This window comes from Plecotus auritus (genome assembly GCF_963455305.1).
Source record: "Plecotus auritus genome assembly, chromosome: 4".
NCBI lineage: Eukaryota > Metazoa > Chordata > Mammalia > Chiroptera > Vespertilionidae > Plecotus > Plecotus auritus.
In genome coordinates this window covers 126,912,556-126,933,609 of record NC_137775.1, presented here as the reverse complement: position 1 = coordinate 126,933,609, position 21,054 = coordinate 126,912,556, and the positions used below count along the sequence as shown (strand labels likewise).

At 51.8% G+C, this 21,054-nt stretch overlaps 1 protein-coding gene across 3 annotated transcripts in view; it reads right to left on the bottom strand.

Moving 5' to 3' along the window:
* Window positions 1-17,004: 17,004 nt before the first annotated feature.
* The window catches only part of NRF1 (nuclear respiratory factor 1), a 145,734-nt gene continuing 141,684 nt past the window's right edge, over window positions 17,005-21,054 (bottom strand). For 2 of the 3 annotated variants that reach the window (XM_080666702.1, XM_080666704.1), the window contains one exon: window positions 17,005-17,309. In XM_080666702.1, the coding sequence (XP_080522828.1) occupies window positions 17,146-17,309 (164 nt within the window). In that variant the 3' untranslated portion in view covers window positions 17,005-17,145. The remainder of the gene's footprint in view (window positions 17,310-21,054) is intronic. The other variant, XM_080666705.1, reaches the window with a different exon arrangement.

The following is a 21,054-nucleotide window of genomic DNA, read 5'->3' as shown; positions in this document are numbered from 1 at the left end:
TGGAGCTGCCTCTGTGTGGTGGAGGCTGTCAGTGGGGGGACGGACGGTGGAGTCCAAGAGGCTACAAAGCTAGGCTACCACCCCCTCTGCCCCGGGCCCTAGGGGCTGCCTTGGATGGACCAGGCCATTTCTCCCTGCCAGTTCCCTGGGTACCACCCAGGGAGGGGCCTCCTGATAGTTCCTCCTGGGTGTGGTGATGGAGTCCCTGTGCAGAAGCTCTCCTGAGCCCTGCAGAAAGGAAACTGCTGGCTTATTTCAGGGTAGGAGGAGAAGGGAACTCCTGTCCTGGTCGTGTCCCTGCCTGGGTGTGTCCCCTCTGATGGCCCAGTCCCTCTCCTTCAGGGCCGAAATGGCAGCTGCCTGAGGGTCCCTGAGGGCAGGGAAGAAAGGAACCCACAGTCTGGATTGGAGAGACCCTGGGGGGCTGTAGCCACAGAGACCCAGCAAGGCGATGGGGTTTGGAAGGCCTGTGTGCCTGACCGTTTTTAGAGCATCCTGGAACCTTCTGAATATTTGTCCGCATTTCTGGGCCTTCCTGTCCAGCAGGGAAGGGGGTCCTTCCAGCCCGAGGGCAGAGCAGCTGCGCTCAGACCCTGGGTGGTCTGCAGCTGGGCTCCACTCCTTCCTGTGGTTTTGCTTCTGCTCCTCACACCTGCCCAGGTGGGCGCCTTTGCTGAGCCCTGAGTAACAGGTTCTGGTTGGGGGACAGAGGAGCTGATTCGGAGCCTCCAGCCTCCATGCCCAGCTGCCTCTGGGGGCCCAGCTCAGCGCTCCCAGGGAAGACCCAGGCCTCGGCTCCTGGCCTCAGCAGAGTTCACCCCAACAGTGACTTTCTTGGGCTGCGATCCCTGAGAGAATTTCTTTGCAGCAGGGGTGGGAAGAGGCCTTCCTTCACCTCCCCACCCACTCCAGCCTTTGGGCCTCACCACCCTGTCAAACGGGGCCTGGCACCCAGGAGAAATGGACCAAAGGTTGCACCCACTCCACAGTCACCTCTCGGGTTTGGAGATGTTTATTCCACACAGCGGCCTGTGCCCCACAGGAATTCCTAGTCTGACTTCAGTATCTCCCACTGCAGCTAAAAGCATTTTCTTGTCAGAGTGGGATGGTCTCTGAGAAGCACTTGGCTCTGATTCTCGGTGTTTTTTAAGAGCAGCCACTCCAGGTGCCTGCGTCCCCCGTGCAGGGCCCCTTGCTTGTCTGGGATGCTTGGAGCTTCCGGAGATGGCAGCTCCTGGAGGGGCTGTGCGAGGTGGATTTGTCTGACTCCCGCCCCTCCCCCACCGCCCCATTTGCTTATTCAATCCGGCCATTATCCTGGTCCGTGCCCTGGCTCTGCGAAATGTGATCTGGCTCCATTGATCTTCGGTGGGGGCTGCGAGGTGCTGCCAACGAAGCCAGGCTGGTACAGCCTCGAAGGCTCCCCTCCCGATGGCGCCAGCCCTGCCAGTCCCGCAGGCTTCCCTGGGAGGGGGAGAAGGGTCTGACCCTTCCCACCACCTACACATTCCACTGGGGGTGGGAGGAGCTTCTGGCCAAGTCACTGCCCCCCCTCGCTGGCCCCCCGCCCTCCCCCCACCGCCCCATACCCTGAGACTGGAACCAAGAGCCCATTCCTGCTGTGTCCTCATGCAGACCTTCCCACCCCATGGGCTCAAGCTCACTCTTTCTCTGCTCTGTAACCTGGACCACGAAGCCAATTTCTCTCTGAAAAGAAGTCTCCCCACACAGGGCCCAGGCCCCCCACCCTGCTGGGGCACTACAGTTGCCCCACCTTGGTGGGAATTGGCCCTGGGTGAGCAGGACCCCAGGGTGGCCTGGGATTGTCTGCATCTCTGCTCTTTCTACTGCATCTTCCCAACAGGCTTGCTCCACCCCAAAGAGCAGGAAGAGCTGGGGGCTGCTTGGCTCCGCCCTGCTCAGGCCACAGCCCTGTGCTATGAAGTCAGCCTCAGGCTTCCCCCCAAGCTGGGGAGTGGGAGGTAGGAGGTGTGGACTGCCCAGGGCAAATAGATCCTTCCAGGGTTTGGAGGGCTGGGCCTGCATGCCAGCTGAAGACTTGAGGTGACTTTAGGGGGCTTCAGCCTGACCACATCTGTGGGATGTGGACACAGAAGCGTGCTGTCCTGGGGGTAAGCTACCTGGAGGCCTGGGGAGGTGCCACTGTGGGGAGTCAGATTGCAGCCAGCCCTCATAGGGTGCATGGATGGGTGGGGCAGGTGGGCTCTGGTCAGGACAAGCCGCATGGACAGGATACTCTGCTGGCTGGCCCATTCTGCCATCCGCTGGCTGAGATGAGTGATGTCCGTGGGCCCAGAGGCTACCTGTGCTGGTCCTGTGTGCAAGGCCCTTGCCTGGTGTTGGCCACCATCCCCAGGGGAGAGACCACAGCAAGTGGAGTGTTTGCCTTTTTGGGGCTTGATGGGCAAGAGTATTAGGTACAGAAACTCACCTTCCTCCCCTCCGGTGGGTCAGCTGGTGAGCTGTGGGCCCTAGGGATGACATGGGCGGGGTCTCCCCAGATTAAGTGGGACTGTGGCATGGAGTGCTTGGTAATGAGCAGAGCACAGTTATGTTTGCTGTCTCCCCGAGAACCCAGGCAGAGAGAGGACTCCCTGGTGTGGAGGTGGGCTCCAATCCCAGAACCCTGCTGGTGGTCTGGAGTGGAGGTGCTCTCTAGGGTTCCCTGAGAGCGGGTGGGTGCTGCTTCCTGGGCCGGGGCTGCCCCGGGGTGCGCCTCCATCCCTGCACGGGGGGCTGCATGGGGACTGAGGGGAAGGGGCACCCATACCAGGACCTTGTCCTGGCTGTGGAGAGGTTGCCCCATGCCTGGACCACCCAGGGCCGTGCTAACTATCCCTGTCTCTCTCTCAGCACAGGCCGCCACCTCCCTAGGTCCCAGGTCCACCACTGCCGCTTGCCTCCCACCGTTTTTGGCAATGGTAGAACTCACACTGGTGAGGTAATGGGATCCGGTGGTTCTAGACTTGCCAACTATGGTGTGAGGGCTCCGCGGGCAACAGCTGCCAGCCACCGATGGAAGGGCCGCGCCATGCTGGGCCTGCTGCCCTGAAGAGGAGGGACCAGCTCTTGTCCCCAGGCCGCCGGCAGTGGCAGAGGGTGGGTGCAGCTGGAAGTGACACTCACTATTTCCCTGCACCCCCCTGAGGTCACAGGTCTCCAAGTCAGCTGAGAGGCCATCCTCCAGCCCTCAGGGGTGCTACCGAGAGGGCTTGGGGTCCAGCCCATGGGGAGGGGGGAGAGAGGGAGGGTTGCAGGAGGAGGAAACATCTGGGGTGCAAGTGCCCTCTCTCAGCTCTTCCCCTGGGTGATGAACCTCCTGACTTACTACCTTAGAAGGCCCTGTTCAGGGTGGGCTCTGAGGCCTGGAAGGAGGATCTCCTTCCCCCCCACACATCACTGGGATCAGGCCTCCCTCTGGGATGCTGGGAGGGGGATATGGATAGAGGGCGGCCTGACCAGCCTCCACCCAGTGATCTTGCTGAGACATTGGGGGAATGGAGCCACAAAGGCCCCAGAGGTGTGAGGAGGGGCATGTTTAAGCCACTTATGTAAGTGCAGGACTGCCCTGGGGCGTTGGTGGCCTGTGAGCGGGCCTCTGCCTCTAGCTGCAGCTCTGCTGTGTGGACAGGCCCTGAGGCTCCAGAGCCAGGTGACAGAGCCTGCTCCCACCTGCCAGAGCCTGGGGTTCCAGGGGGCGCTCCTGGAGATGAGTCAGAGGGCCAGGGACCTGGCTCGGGCTCAGGCTCGGGTCATGAGGGGTGGGAGCATGGTGGGCAGACCTGTTTGGGAATTTATGTGCCAACGGAAGGCTTGAGGCAGCTAGACTAGGAGTGGCAAGTGTGAGAGTGTGTGTGGTGTGAGTGTGTGTGTGGGTGTGTGTGTGGTGTGTGAGTGTGTGTGTGGTGTGTGAGTGTGTGTGTGGTGTGTGTGTGGTGTGAGTGTGAGAGTGTGTGTGTGTGTGTGTGGTGTGTGAGTGTGTGTGGTGTGAGTGTGAGAGGGTGTGTGTGTGTGTGTGTGTGTGTGTGTGTGTGTACAGTATAAATACAATGCCAAGGCCTTTCCCTTGCTCCCCAGTCCCAGCCGTGACCAGACCCCATCCCATGCAGTTCCAGCTCTGCCCCCACCAACCTCTTCTTCCCTCTCACCTGCCTCAGAGGATCATTAGTGGTTCCAGCCACTGGGGCTGATGGGGGAGGGAGCGACCCACAGACCTCCCTGCGCCCACTCCAGGCTCCCCCAGCTCCATGCTGCTGCCATCTCTCAGGACGAGTGGGCCTGAGTGAGGAAGTCTGGAGGTGTGGCTGGTGAGAGGACGTCCCTAGAAGAGGGCGTCTGACGGAGCCCATAGCGCTGGAGAAAGAGAAGGAGCTATCCTCCCTCAGGCTGTAGTTATTTTTAAAAAACCTGGTAAGTCATGTGCCAGCCATGAGGAGGACATGGGTTTGTTTCTTGTTGCCAAACATTTATTAAAGCGCTACCTACATGCCAGGCAGTGTGTCCGCATGCATTGTGTCTGCACGGACATCGCTGGGGACAGACAGGGAGGAAGGGTGAGAAGGCACCTGCTGGGATGTGGGGGGAGGGGTGTCCTTGGGGATGAGTGAGCGGATGAGAAAGAGGAGGAAAGAAGCCTGAGGAGAAAGCTCGGATTTCCTTGGGGACCATGCAGGCTGGAAGGCAGGCCACTGTTGAGGGTCTCGCAGGCCATTTTGTTCTTGAACCTGAGGGCAGTGGGAGCCATAAAACGTAGAGGGGATAAGATTGGTGAACATGGATAATGAATGGGGGGATGAGAGGGGCATGGGTCTCTTGTGGGGGTACAAGTATTGATTCAGGGGCAAGAGGATGGCCTGGACAGACCATCCTCTTCCCCCTGAAGGCTGTGGGGCTGGATTGGAGAGAAATTACCCAGAAACAGACTCCTAGGAAAGTGAGTGGGGATCCATCTCACCTTAAAGGACTCTGTTCCTAAGCTTCTGAGCAACTGATGAGAAGACGCGCTGTAGTAACACCAGCAGGCGTGATCCAGGGCAGTGGACGGTCAGCAGGAATGTGCCCTGTGGGCCTGCTCACTGGTAAATATTCCAGGAAATGTCATTAAAATGAATGTATAGTCAAAGCTGGTGCAGGTGAGCAGAGCAGGAGGCCAGAGTGATGCCTGCCCGCGTTCTTGCCTGTCCCTTCTTCCAGGCTGGCCGGTTTGAGGCTGAGAGGAGCCAACGGGAATGAGATTATTCTGGGCCTTGGCAGGGAATTAAAGAAGTCGAGGGGCTTTGGACAGATTGTCCTGGTAACAGCTACCAATCTTTTTAGCACTTGCTATGTGCTGCACGTTTGTAATTTCAATTCATCCTCACAGCCACAGGCCAGCCAAGATCAGAATATGACACGGCGGGGAGCTGGGGAGCTCTGCCTGCGGGCCTGTGGCCAGCAGACACCGGCCTTCTCCCCGTCACCCTTTCAACCACTGCAGGGGCTCTTGCCCTTCCCTGGAGCCATGGTTGCTTGGGGCGGGGGGGTGGCCTAGGCACCATCGCCACTGTGGAGTTCCATCCCAGCTCCCTGTCCCTGCTGCACTGGCCATCTGCATTAATCTGACCATGGCACCCCTATGCCCCTAGGATAAGCCCAAGTGCTTATCTATTTAACAAGGCCCCGCCTGCCCTGGCCTACCATGCAGTCCACCCCCTTCTTTTCTTTTTTATAATTAATTTTTTTTATTGATTTCAGAGTGGAAGGGAGAGGGAGAGAGCCATCAATGAGAGAGAATCATTGATCCGCTGCCTCCTGCACGCCCCACACTGGGGATCAAGCCCCGAGCCCGAAACCTGGGCATGTGCCCTTGACCAGAACCAAACATGGGACCCTTCAGCCTGCAGGCCAGCGCTCTGTCCACTGAGCCAAACTGGCTAAGGCTAGTCCACCCCCTTCTGCTCCTGGCTTCCTGTCATGCTCTGCTAGGAGATTTCATGAGGGTGTCTTGGCCCTTCACCTTTGAGTCTGCAATCTGGTGGCAGACGCCCGGGGCACACCTTCTCCCATCCTGGAAGCTGTCTTGGGGGCCAGGCTGTGTCACTCATACTCACATGCCCAGTATCTGGCATGTGACAGGGAGACCCTGGAATCCGACCGTGTATTTTTTCTTTATTTTTAAAAATATATTTTGATTTCGGAGATGGGGAGAGAGATAGAAACATCAATGAGAACCATTGATTGGCTGCCTCCTGCACGCCTCACACTGGGGATGGAGCCCACAACCTGGGCATGTGCCCTGACTGGGAATTGAACCGTGACCTCCTGAATCATAGGTTGACACTCAACTGCTGAGCCACACCGGCCAGGCCCAACAGTGTATTGACTTCCAGCTTCCTATACTCGGCGTGACCTTGGGCACCTCCAGGATCCTTTCACCCCAGAGCCCCAGTTCTTTAGGAAGGGAAGGGACCCTCATGGTACAGACAGCCCATGGGCCTCCTCTGAGGTCGGAGGGAGGCGCTTCCCAGGTGCTCGGGGCCCTGCACACAGCTCTAGCCTGAGGACTGAGTTGGCAGGGGTCTCACGTCTTCCAAGAGTCCTCAGGCAAAGGACCATCAAAGTTCTGTGGCAGGCTCCTGGTGAAGACCAACCTTTAATACAGGAGGAAGTCAGCTGCAATGAGTTGACTGGTGTTCCTTTTGGATGCTAAGGGCATTGCCTTGGCTTGCTGCTAGAGCACATCAGCCAGTGGAGACAGGGCCAGCCTGGCGCATAGAGCTAACGGGAGGTGGGATAGGCATAGTAACAGCCCTGCTGGTCAGTGTGGACAGAGAGAGCTTCCAGCTACAGATGGTAGGAGGTCCTGAGCCCAGAAGGAATGGCCCCCAGGGCAGGGGTGGTCTCGAAGGCCTTGAGTGAAGGTAGTACTTACATTGAGCCTTGGAGGAGTGGAACAGGAGAGGGAAGTGGGAAGTGGCTGGCTCCAGGAGGAGGACCAAGCGTGGCCTAGCGGAGCCAAGTGACGGCAGGAGGGCCTGGAAGGGGGTAGGGAGATAAGGTGGAGAAGCCCTGGACACCCCTCAGTCTGGAGGGCGACATTGTTGAGGTGTGGCCCTTTCCCTCCAAGGTTATTTGCCGCTAGGATACAGGCAGAGCCTACGGTGGTCTCATTGGGGGCTGAGTTTTGCCCTGCCGAAGGATATTTGGAAATATCTGGAGACACTTGATTGACAGCTGGAGATGGGTATGCTCCTGGCATCTAGTGGGTGGAGACCAGGGATGCTGCTCAACACCCTGCAATGCACAGGACAGCCTCCACGGCAAAGGATTGGCCCCAGATGTCAGTAGAGCTGAGGTTGAGAAACTGTAGTATTGAATGATAGGTTAGAAGCAGCAGGTTGACATCTGAGAAGAAAAAGTGTAAAACCCTATGTTTAGGGGAGGAAAAAAAATCAATTGTACAAGGGCAAGAATCGGGGAGAGCGACTGGGCTGAAGGTGGAAGAGCTGGGGACTTTGGCTGACTGAGTATTCACCTGACTTGGAATCGAGGGAGGGACAGCAGCAGGTCACAGAAGGTGACTGAGCCTTGGTCAGAGAGCTGGACAGTTCGGGTCCCCACCTGCCCTTCCGCAGATTACTATATTGCTAGCTTGGTGACATTTAAAAAAGTATTTTAACGCCCGGCGGGTGTGGTTCAGTGGTTGAGTGTCACCTATAAACCAGGAGGTCACAGTTCAATTCCCTGTCAGGGCACATGCCTGGGTTGTGGGCTCAATCCCCAGTAGGGGGTGTATAGGAGGCAGCCAATCAATGATTCTCTCTCATTGATGTTTCTATCCCTTCCTCTCTGAAATCAATAAAAATCTTTAAAAAAAATTTTTTTTTTTAAATCCAGCCTTTTTCATTTTCGCTGGAAGAGTCATCCAGGAGATATAGCCCACCTTATTTTTTTTTTTTAATTAATTACTTTTCCTAGTCTACTTTAGAACTAGAAACAGCTCATGAATCTCCAGGAAAAGTGGGAATTGGAGACTAACTATGAAAAGGTTTGGGTGGGAATGTGAAAGCTATTTTCAAATATTTGGAGGACTGGAGACCTTTACAGTTTCTCTCACTCGGAAAGCAGTGGGCAGACATGACAGGCAGGTTCTCAGAGGAGAACTTCCGAGCTGGTCGATGGGGCAGTGACTGACCGGTGAGCTCTCCATCTCTGGAGCTGCTCCAGCACGGGCGTTGGGGCGCTGTGGTGAGTGGCAGCCTTGGGTGGGGGCTGGACCAGATGCCCCGTCACTGTCAAATGTCAGCTTATGATTAGGCTGGTTCCTCACCCGTGTGGGGTCACTTGCATCTCCTTAAACCCCAAGCTGTAATCTGGGCAGCACGCAGCCCACACTTACCAGGTTTTAAATTTAAGTGCTGTTGTGATACACACACTACAAGTTAATGGAAGAGTTTTTGCATTCAGAGTGGATGTATCTTCTCAAACTGCAGATACTGGGGAAGCCAATTGCCGTAGTGGTAGGGATGGTGGGCTCCGGGGTTTTGGTGATCAGTCCCATAGACGGGTTCTTGAAGCTCTGCCACAAGTGTGGAAAAAGCCTGACCCTGACCTTCCAGGAATGGAGGCGTCCCCCTGCACGGGCTCCATTAGGGTTTCTCAGGGTCAGAGGTCAGCCAGAAAAGGAGGCAGCAGGCCTTGGGTATGGGGATGGAGGCAGCAATGAAGGCCCCCCTCTTCCCAGACAGGACCCCCTGCCCAACTCCATCAACAGACACTTCTGGAGAGGCTCCTGTGTGTGCTTTCCCCGCTTCCCAGTGGCATCTTCCCGGCCCCATCCTGAGGTCCCTAGCTTCTGGGCACCAGTCTCCTGGCACGGCATCCTGGGGCAGGGTGGGGCTGGAAGCCTTCAGGATGAGAAGAGCAAGAACAGCTTCCTGTGAACGGTAAAGGAGAGCTAAGATGCAGACTAGAACAGCCCCTCCTGGGCAAATAGAAGCCTTTGTTGTCCCTGAGGAACCCATGTCTCAAGTGTCTCCCCTTCATGGAACCAAAGGCATCTCATCTTGGTGAGTTGAACACAGTGCTGTTTTTTGGTCATTCTCACCACAGGATATTTTTCCCATTGCTTTTCAGAGTGGAAAGGAGGGAGGGAGAGAGAAACATTGATGTGAGAGAGACACATAAATTGGTTGTCTCCTGCACCCACAGCTGAGGTACACACCCTTGACCTGGGAATCGAACCTGAGACCCTTTGGTGTGCAGTCCAATGCTCTGACCACTTAGCAACACTGGCCAGGGCAAACAGCGGTGTTTTTAGTTTCTGCAGTTACTGCCTTGACCATGTCCTGTTGACTCTCTTCTTATTTCTTAATTACATTTTGAGCGAATTCCATACTTTTGTAAACATGGTCCATCAACTCCAGACTCATTTGTAGTTTCAATCTCAAACTTGAGTTCAACGCTGCTCTCTTCCTCGCCCCAAGGGAAGGCAGGACCCACAGTGTTTGGGTGCAGGTGTGGTCTGCCTTGTAGACAGGCACCTCCCCTCTCTCCACTTGGTCCAGATCCTCCAGGATTGGGGGGGTGGAGGTAGATGGCAGGGAGGATGGGAAGAGGAAAGCAGCAATCATAATAGCTAAGTACTTTCCTCAAGATCAATGACCTTAATAGCTCCTCTGTCAATTCCCTGAAGGTCTTATATGAACTGAGAAGGGACCAGTTAGGGTGGTGGCTGGGACGGGTGGCAGGCAGGGCTGGCTTTGCTTCCTAGTAAGCCCTGGTGGAGGAGAGAGGCTCCTACAGTTGGTGGTTCTCTAGAGAATGGAGGCGGGTGGGGGCGAGGGGCTTTGTCCTCAGTTGTATTTCCTGATAGGCAATTCCAGGGAATGGGAAAAGCCCCACACAACCTCTGCTACAGCCATTTCGGGTGGCTTACCATACCTGTCTCATGTTCACCCTTTCCTGAGACAGGTAATGGTCTGTGAATAAGCACTTACATGCCACATTCCTTTGGTCCCTTCCAGAATACCTTCAAAATTGCAGCACTTTCAAATAACGCTCAAGGCGGTAAAAGCCTAAAGAAGTCATCAGCTAGTGCTCGCTATAAACATGCAGTGGAAGATGCTGAATGTAAAATAAATTGGAGTTCCCTTAAATTAAAAAAAAAAAAACACACAAGTATCTAGTGCTTTGTTTCTTTTGAGTAATTGATGGCTTGGTCTTTTCTTCTAACAGGACCCTCTTTACCAAGAGCAGAGCTAACTGGGAACCTTCATCCTATCAACAGTGTCTGACCCCATCATTGGCAAATGTGTGGCCTCCTTTTATTTGGTCTTGATTTCTCATTCCTGTTTTCTTATTCATTGTATACATCTTCTATGCTTCAAATTATTTTGGGGGGGAACATTTTTTTTAATCCTCACCTGATTTTTCCATTGGTTTTTAAAAAGAGTGGGGGAGAGAGAGAGACAGAGAGAGAAACATTGATGTGAAACATGGATTAGTTGCCTTCACATACACCCCAGCCAAGGCTGAGGATCAAGCCTGCAACTTACCTGCGTGCCCTTGACCGCAATTGAACCCAGGACCCTTCAGTCCCCAGGCCAACACTCTTTCCTTCTTTCCGCTGAGCCAAACTAGCTAGGGCAGGGAAAAATTTTAAAAACACCTTTCCTTTGGGGGAGGGGGAGAAGGGATGAGCCAAGTGTTCTAAAATTAATTATGGTGATGGTTGTACAACTTTGTAAACACTAAAGACCATTGATGGGCTTAATAGTATGTAAATTATCTCAATAAAGCTGTTTCTAAAAGCCTGGAGGTTATGGGGACATGGGCTGCCAAAGTATGCCTTTATGGCTCTTTTCTGCAAAAAAATTGGTAAATTCCAGAATTATAGGTGAATTTCTACATAAGGTATAGATGAAAATTTTTAGGTTTTGAGAATCTGGATGGTAAAGCCAGGGCAGGAGGTGCTCAGAGAGCAGAATGCAGTGTGTGTGTGTGTGTGTGTGTGTGTGTGTGTGTGTGTGTGTGTGTGTGTGTGTGTGTGTATGGGGGGGGCAAGAGGGGGATGAGCCCCACCAAGAGTCAGAAGTTTGGGTGCAGTGTCACCAGCGTGTGGCACTGGGCTTCTCCAGGCCTCTAGGCTCTAACCTTTCATGCCTAAACCAGGGGTGGTGGCTACTGTCCCTCGCAGCTTTAAAGTTCTCTTCCACACAGAGGCCCCAGGGAGCACATAGACTGGGGCTTAGGCCCAACTAAGAGTCTAACTACTTAGCCAAGATTTGGCTTGGCCTCCTCGCAGGGAGCTTCTTGGGCTTTAATATTAACTGATCTCTCTCTTGTGTTTGGGCCGTGGGCTTTTTTTTTTGTTTTTAAGTATACCTCCTCATTAAAGAAAAAAATTTTTTTAAATCAAGATTTCAGAGAGGAAGGGAGAGATAGAAACATCAGTGATAAGAGAGAATCATTAATCTGCTGCTTCCTGCATGCCCCCCCCCACCCCCCCCCCCCACACTGGGGATTGAGCCTGCAACCTGGGCATGTGCCCTTGATCAGAATCGAACCCAGGACCCTTCAGTCTTCAAGCCGATGCTCTATCCACTGAGCAAAACCACCTAGGGTGGGCCTTGGTACTTTTAAAGGAGAAAACAATGTAGCTGCTCATGCCCAAGAATGTGTTCAGGCACCAGCATCTTCACTAGCCTTCAACCTTGGTAGCATCTCACAGATTTTTCTTAGGAATAAAATCAACATTTTCACATCAAATTATTTAACAATATTAACATCGGACCTTTGCAGGAATTTTTTAGTAATGAGAATGTGTGGAGTTTTGCGCTCTCCGAATTTTCTGGAAAACTAGGGTCACTCATCCGATGAGATGTATTGAGTGCCTGCTGTATGCAAGTTCCTGTGTGTGTTTGTGTGCGTGCATATGACAAGGCCCAGCCACAGGGAGGCTGCTCTGGGTGTGGCAAATCCTTCGCGAGGACCGTGGATAGCACCACACTTACCACTGGGAGAGGCTGCACGTGCTGCTCAGCTCTCACCTGGAGGTTATTTTAAAAATGAGGCTCTAGAGATGCACAGCCTGTTTTCTGCTGCCTGCCCCTCACATGGTTGGCACAGAGAGCGGAGCTTCTAGAGACAGACATATCAGAGTTTGACCCCAGCCCTCCTTTCACGAGTTCCACATTTACCTTGGGAGATTGCCTGTTCCCACACCAATAAAATGGAATCTAACAGGGCTGTGGAGAAGATTAGAAATAAAGGTGTAAAGTATTTTGCAGATCAGCCATTTAGTAATTGGTAATCATCATATATAATAAAAGGCTAATATGCAAATTGTCCCCTTGTGAGTTCAACTGGGAGACCAGGAGTTCGATCACTTGCTATGACGTGCACTGACAACCAGGGGGTGGTGCAGAATTTGGTGGGCGACCAGCAACGGCAGTGGTGGGACACTGAGGGAGCGAGGGAAGGAGGAGGCGGGGAGGTGGGGAGGCAGGGAACCTGATCGGCCCTGATTGTCAGACAGGCCTAGGGACCCTACCCGAGCACAAATTTCATGCACCGGGCCTCTAGTTATTTATAACTATTAGTTTCTTAAAGGGTAGGTAAATTCAAAACAAATGTGAGTTGACACCCAGTTAGGTTCAACAATTTTATTTACAAGGGCATTACATTTGGGGGATGGCAGTTTCTAATCTTTTCCACCAAGTAGTAAATAAGCCAGTGAAGCCTCCGGACAGGGCTGGGGCTGCAGGCCTGTTCCTACAAGGCTGCTCTGGGCAAGCCCCAGGCTCAGGGGACACGGGTTTGCCCTCTCCTGATACTATCCCTGCCCTTTCCCCTACCCTCTACCCCCTCAACTCAGCAGAAACACACTCCAAGGCAGTTTTGACAAATGTTTGCTAATGACCCAGCGGTTTTCAAGAGGGAGAAACTCAAGTTCAAAGTGGGTTGAGGATGCACACAAAGGCCCAGCAGCCCAGGAGTGGAATGGCAAGCGGATAAGCCTTTCTCCAGCTATTTCAGAGTCAGGTCCTTCGGTCACATCTCCCCCAGTACTGCCTCCAGAGCAGATCTTTCCCAAGAGCTGCCAACCTGGAGCAAGTGGCAGAGGCCAGTGGGAAAGCACAGCGGGGCCCTTGACTGACATCTGAGCATCAGCTGTGCTGAGGCCACAGCCTGGCTCGAGCTGGTGACCTGGGTGGCCCACAGCCCTTCCAGATTGAGGGGTGAGGAGGAATGTGAGCCCTTCTTCCTCACCCCACGTAGCCTCTGCTCCAAAGAATTGTGTCTTCCCTGTTGACTTTTGATGCTGACATCAAAGGGACCCACCACAGTCCTGGTACGACTCCGCCACACCCTCAGTTGAGGCTTCAGGGGCTTTAGTGAGGAGGGGAGGAGAAGGGCCGCGGATAGGGAGGAAGGGGATTGCTGAGGTGCACGCCCGCTTCCACATTAGAAACGCTGGACACGAGCCTCACTTGGTCTGAGTGAGGGGTGGGCACACTGGCAGCCTGAGCTACAGGCGGGGTTCTCCTCTTCCCTGCCTTTCCGGTTGTCCTCGGCAACTCACTGGATTCGGGTAACCCTAGCCATCACCAGCATCACCAATAGGTCTTCTCAGATGTGGGACTTAGAGCTGAAAGCCCACAGCCCAGTCTCATGGTTCCTATGAAAACCAGACTCTTGTCCTGGGCCCAGGTGCTACATTACTTAACGAAGACCCCTAACGTGAGCTAACAGAGCTCGTTCTGCTGCGTGGTTCAGATGGGGTCTCATCACACTGGGCTGCAGAGATCTGTTCGCCGCAACTTCTCCTCTCGTTTCTCAAGGGCAATGGCCATGCTTTAATCACTTGGCACATGTCAGCATTCATGATAAACAAAACTGACCCACGGGCCAGACCTGGTCTACAGCTGTGTTTTATTTTGCTTGCAGAATAGGTAGAGGATTTTTATTGTTGAAACTAGGAGATTCGTAAGTCTGGACTCCTGGGCTTCTCTGGAAAATTTTGAAGATGGGGCTCCTGGGTCCATATTCCTCCCGCACGCAGGAGGCTGTCCTCTTTGGACACATGCTCTCCACCTGCCCGTCTCCATCATGCCCTTTCCTCTCACACCTGAACCACTTTCACTTCATGCACTGATTTTACCTACCTGGTCCCTGTGGGCAGCAGAGTTAGCAGCTCCTTTGGTAAGGAGCAGTAATGGAAGCCAAGGTCTCCACCAGCCTCACCAGTTTCCAATACATGCTTGTTGAAAAGGCGTCTGGGTCTTGCCAGGCCAACAGAATGTACTGTGTATCGTAAAGCCCCTCTGAGAGAAGGCATTCCCATAAGGAGGTACTTCAGGTAACCCAGCTGTTCCATGGGTGGCCAATGGCAGTGATGTTCGGTTAATTTGGCTATAATCAATCCTCGTTCTCTGGTCCATCCTCATGGTGGAAATAGGTGACGATGTGCCACTTGTGCAAGGGAAAGAGATGGTACTGGCTTTGTTAAGCCACTGTCATCAAGGAAAACACCTCTTGACTTCCCCATTCAAATATTCCAATAATCATGACCTGGACACTGACCCAAATATCCAACACCAAAAAGATAGAAAGGGTGATGGAGGTGGCCAGGAGGCATCATTCCAGGCTGAGGCAGAGTGGCACAAGCTTGGAAGTGCAAAACCATCCTGGGGGGGAGGGAGGCTGGAAGGGCCTGAAACTGGGGGTGTGGCAGGAAGTACGTTAAAGCTGTGAGAGAACCCAAGATAACCCATCGCAACACTGAACACTCATGTGGGGAGATCCCACGTGCATAGGCACTATCACCCATCCTGACTTCAAAAATGTTTTAAATTATTAATTTTGGGGAGATTTGTTCCATTTGTTTATGCATTCATTAGTTGATTCTTGTACGTGCCCTGACCGGGCATCGAACCTGAAACCTTGGTGTATCTGGATGATGCTCCAACTGAACTACACAGCCAGGGCTGCACCCATCCTGACATTTAATGTGGAATGCAATAAACCCCTAGAAAAAGGACTCTAGTGTAGAGTTTTTCAAACTGTCTTTAGGATTCTTCAAGCTAGATCCTCCTGCCCAGATCAGCATTTTATAGAACTGATTTAATGGAGCTGCTCTGGTGACGTCGACGGGCAGGAGATCCTGGCACGCTCCTTACAGAGCTCCACACGCCAGGAGAGGAGCTCAAAGACCACTGAGCACCCTTCACAAAGCAGAACAAGCCACCCCAAGAGCTCCTGGAGACTAAGTGCTCCTATAGAGATGAACAGTCCCACTTCCTGTTGCCACATTTTTGACTATTTATTGAATGAGGGCAGTAATAGACAGAATGGAAAACAACACAGAATCCATGCTCTGCTACTTGGGTTTTGCTTTTCTTCTTCTTCTTGGCAATTTCTCAAACTAGTAGGAGGTTATTTCACCACAAAGGATCATGGACTTAAAGTCCCTGGACAGCTTCACAATGGCGGTAAAAAATAATAGTTATAAAAATAACAAATTATAGAACTAGACTGTTTATATGTAAACTTCCCTTCCCTCCCCCCATTACGTACAGAAAAAAACATACAAAGAACATTGGATAATTTTATATAAAACAAGCAAATACAAGAATCTGAAACTTTTCTCAAAGGCTGAGCAAGACAGGAATAATTTTTTAATGTTGCGTTAAAAAAACACATTAAATACACTATCACACGTGGGGGGCCCAGGAGGAGGGGGAAGAGTTGTCCCTGTACTCAAGGAGCGGAGATTTGGCCTGTCGAAAAGTCAGGTGAATTTAGCCACTGGCGACTCAGGGCTTGCAGCTGAGAAATCCCAGACTTGAAGAGTTACAGAGAAGCCCAGACCCAGGGACACCGTGAGGAGGCAGCTGTGCGGGGCCTGGGCCCACCAGGACGCAAGGTCCCTTCTGAGAGGGCCTGATCCCGGAGCTCAGGAAACACCCAGTCCTTTCTTTTCTCTTCTTATGCCCCAGCCCGGTGTGTTGGCCAGCCTTCCTGGGCAGGTGCCCGCCAGCTCCAATCTCCTCTCTGTAAAGCTACAGAGTTAGAGGAAGTAGAAAATTGCTTCCACTGGTGAACCCTGGTCTTTGAGAGTTTTTCTCTCCCTCCTTCCTTTCCCCTTCCAACCCCTCCCACTCGCCCTCCCATTCTCTCCCCCCTCCACACACCCACAAACATACAATGCGCACACACTCCTCAAACCCTTAATACTTCTGTTACCTTCAGTTCATATATGCATGACCACTTTAGGACTGACCTTAAAACCAAAGCCGTATTTAACAGTCATGAGAAGAGGTTTCCTGCGAAGAGGTGATGGGAGGTGGAGGAAACCTTCTTGTCCCTGCCTGGGAGCTTTAAGGACATTCACCTGCCTGTGGCAAGGTCAGCACCTGGGCCAGCCCGAGGAGCATCTCAGCTGCCAGGCCACGGGGCCCCTGGACCTTGCAAGCACAGTTTCTGGACCCCACCAGTTCTGGCACTTCCTTCCTCAGGTGAGTCCAGCAGGGAGAGTTCTGGTGGCCACTGGGAGGCAGCTTTGGTGAAGGCCATGGTCACCTCCACCTGAGTTTGTCAGTAGCTCAACGCATGACCCTGGTATGAACAAAAATCAGTGACTGTGTCTGGCCACGTACCCTACACCCACTAAACTGGGTGAATTATTTTTTTCCACAGCGCACCTTAATTTCATACAGATAATTCCATGCGGGTTTCATATATATATATATATATATATGTATATATATATGTACACATATATACTTTATATATATGTAAATGTGTATATCCATATGTACACATATACATATATTCACATTCGCACATACACACACATAAGTATACATACATGTTTTTGCAGAAAGAAGTCCTGCCACAATTTGGCTTTTTAGGGACAGTGAAACTGACAGTGCAGTATCTTACTCCACCAATCCCAGAAAATCAAGAGTGGTGCTTTAAAAAATGCAATTCCAAATCCGCTGCCTTTCTTCCTTTTTTAAAAAAGGGTTAACAATACTTTTCTTCCAAAGTCGAGAGACTTAATTCCATTTGATTGCACCTCTGCAATGTGTAAAAATTTCTGAAGTAGACTAGAAAACGATGCCATGATATGGCTGCATGTCACTGTTCCAACGTCACCACTTCCACAGCCTGGCCGTCCATGGTGACTGTGCTGTCTGCTATCCTGGTGGTCACAGGGGCCATGGCCACCTGCACCGGCCCGTTGCCTTGGGCAAGGCTGGTTACCACAGTCTGGTACATGCTCACAGGGATCTGGACCAGTCCTGGGGAGAGAAAGGGGAGACTGTTGGTGGAGATCGGGCTCAGCTTCAGATGCTGGCTGGACAGGGCAACCAGCTCAATTCCTCAGAAAATCACATACCCACTTCCACACACAATTACACCCCCTCTTTACCCCATTTTAATTCTTTACAACAGACGGTCAGGGAAGAAAAGTTAGGAGAAATTGTGGAAACATGCCTCAGAGCATGGCCTCCCCAACTTGCCAAGAGATGATGCCCCTGCCTCCAACTGTAGGAAGCATAGCCCATCCTTGTCCCTGCCTGGGAGCTTTAAGGACAGTCACTTGCCACAGGCAATAAACCCCTTCCCACAAGCCCATCCCTCTGTCTGCCTTAATCGTCCTTTAGGAAAGGCCTCCATTCATTGTCTGATATTCGGCTACACTAACTTCGCCAGCTCTTCCTGCCTATGTTCAAATTCTCTCAGCTTGACAAAACATTTCCCTCAATCCTATCCTCCTATCCTGGCTCTGGCCACTGTCACTCCACTTAGAGTCAGCTTATTTTTTAAAAAAGAAGGAAAAAAAAAAAAGCCTAGGTCGTAAGTTTTCTGATTTTAGATTTCACAGACCAATAAAATTTTAAAATACATTTTGGGGTCAACTTAAAAAAAAAAAAAAAAGACTCCTAACTACATCCTCACATTCCATTACTTCACAGTAGAAAGGAAGGTTTAACACAAAGGAAGGAAGAAGCATGTAATCTCAGAAAAGGGCAGTCCTTCCTAAGAAGGGAAAGTTGGTCATTTCATATGACATTAAAAAAAGGATTTCCATTAAATAAAGCAGAATAAATGCATGCATCAAACTCCTCTTCCTCCTAAAACTAAAATTATAGTGAAGGGGGGGCGGGCGGCGTAAAGGATAGAAATGAGGGAGGTCAACATATGGTTGGAAGACTCAAAGCGAATATCAAGTGATTCTGCCTCATCAGAGAAGTGAAAACTGCAACTCCAGTGTCCACGGAGGGCTCAGGACACGGGACCCAGCTCCTGCAGAAATAGGGGAAGAGGCAAAAATAGGGAATAGCTGAAAGTTTGCATTCAACTGATTGGACCAGTAGGCCACACCAACCCCAACCCTGTTGTTGACAGGACATCTGAATTCATCTGGGTTGAGGAAATGACCTGGAGAGGCCCAAGAAAAGACTTATAGTGATGTTTGGAGGTGGACAGGTGGGTAGGTGGGCGGGGGGAGGAGGAGACAATGAAAAACCTGGCCTGCTGTTCTAATACTTACCCCAAGGACTCCTGGCCACCTAGCTCTGCCCTACACACCCTGACAATCAGCCTCTCACTCTTAAGGAACACACAGAGAGCAGAGACAATGTGGGGAGCAGAAGAAAACAAATGCCCCCCAAACCTAATATCTTTAAAGAGCGATATCTTATCATAAAAATGAGACGCTTTTATTAAAAGGACTATGGAAAAATTTTTAAGTGAAAAAATCATATAGATGATATACATTGCAAAAAATTATATGAAGATAATAAAGTCAAGGAAATCTTCCAGAGTAGAAAAGATTAAAAGATGGAAAGTAGGAGAGAAAATATAAGACTTAAGAGGGTCAATCTCTGATAACAGAGTTCCAGAGAGACTAGAAAAAACAGAAGGTAAGAAATGACCAGACAGGATGTAAGTAAAATCTATAATTGAAACACATGAGTGCCAGCCTGACCAGGCCCACTAGATGCTCAGCACAACAGATGCCAAGATTCCCAAAGATGGAAGAAGGAAAAAAAGTCATCTACAAAGACCTGGGAACATAATATTGTGGGACTTCTCAAAAGCGGGTCAAGAATGCCTTCGGATGTCGGAGAGGAAAATGTTCTTAGTCCAGAATTCTATATCCAGTTCATGAAAAATGGTATCTATGTCAATTAAGTGTGGGGCAGAATAAAGACATCCTCAGACGTGTAGGGCTCTAAAAATGGCCACCCGCACACCTTCTTGGGATGCTCTGGAGGATGCACAGAAAACTAAGAAGTGGCCATGGGATCTAGGAAACAAAGAACCCACAAATTGTAGTGAGCTCTGGGGCAGGATGAGGGGCCAGGGCGAGGACTATGCAGCAAATTTGAGAGAACAGAGGGGGGAAATGGCATGACCACACATCCACCCCAGCGTGTCACGATCATCACTTTCATCTTCTGTTCTGGTCAAATAGGCAAAGTTAATGAAATAACCCAAAACGTGCAGCAGCGAGGCCAGTGTGCACTCCTCCGAAGAACCCATACTGGCAAACAGCAGCCAAACCAGAAGCAAAGATCACTTTCATTTCATCGTAATGCTCTTGCTTCCAGGCTCTATTCAGTTAAGGAAGCTTCAAGCCTGGGGACTAAGTCACATACTTTACAAACACAGTGACTACTGTGAGCTGGAGATTCCTCCTCACCGTGAGCAACCTGGGTCTGGGCTGGGGTGAGAGAATGTAAAGACATCTCTTTCACCCTGTTTTTTCCCCCCTTTCACCCTGGTTATGACATATTTGGGTTTCATCTGATGTGGGTCCATGTCCAACATGTTAACACAGGTTGAAAATCATGGAAGATTTGCCCTGAATAAAACAGAGAAAGATTCAAAGGCAGAAATACAGGTACTGCTATACCCAGATGATCTTTTGAACACATGATCTTGTTGTCCTCTTTCACAAGTCTTCAGTGGACTTCAGTGGCCCATCCTATCTAATAAAACAGTAATATGCAAATTGACCATCACTCCAAACACACAAGATGGTTGCCCCCATGTGGACACAAGATGGCTGCCACAAGATGGCCTGCAGGGGAGTGCAGTTGTGGGCAATCAGGCCAGCAGGAGAGGGCATTTGGGAGGGACTAGGCCTGCAGGGGAGGACAGCTGGGGGGATCAGGCCTGCAGGGGAGGGCAGTTGGGGGGGACCAGGCCTACAGAGGAGGGAAGTTAGGGGGGACAAGGCCTGCAGGGGAGGGCAGTTGGGGGTGACCAGGCCAGCAGGGGAGGGCAGTTAGGGGTTAACAGGCTGGCAGGGAAGGGCAGTTGGGGGCGACCAGTTAGGGGTGACCAGGCCGACAGGGGAGCAGCAGTTAGGTGTCGATCAGGCTAGCAGGAGAGTGGTTAGGGGGTGATCAGGCTGGCAGGCAGAAGCGGTTAGGGGCAATCAGGTAGGTAGGCAGGCGAGTGGTTGGGAGCCAGCAGTCCTGGATTGAGAGAGGGATGTCCAACTGCCCGTTTAGGCCCAATCCCACTGGATCGGGCCTAAACAGGCAGTCGGACATCCCTCAAGGGGTCCCAGATTGGAGAGGGTGCAGGCTGGGCTGAGGGACACCCCCCCACCCCACAACCCTGTGCATGAATTTCGTGCACTGGGCCTCTAGTGGGATATAAAGTCCAAATCCCAATGCAGGTATTTAAATCCTCATGTCAGCCCCTGTGGTCCAGGTCTGTCTGGTGATCCACCAGCCTCTTTACACCCAGCCAGGTGAACTACTTGATTATGGATCTCCACACACACCTCCACACAGGAGTAGTTACTTCCACCTCGACTATCCTCTGCTTGTTCTGTGAATGGGCTCCTATTCTTCCTTCAACAGTCAGTTCTCCACCTGGGTGCCTCTTCTCCTGGGCTCCCACAGCACCCTATACTGGACTCCATGGAGGCAATGGTCCTATTCATTATTGCTGTTTGCATGTCTTGTCTCCAAGGAGCCTCTAAATTCCTGAGGGACGGATGGAGTCTCCATCTGTGAGTCT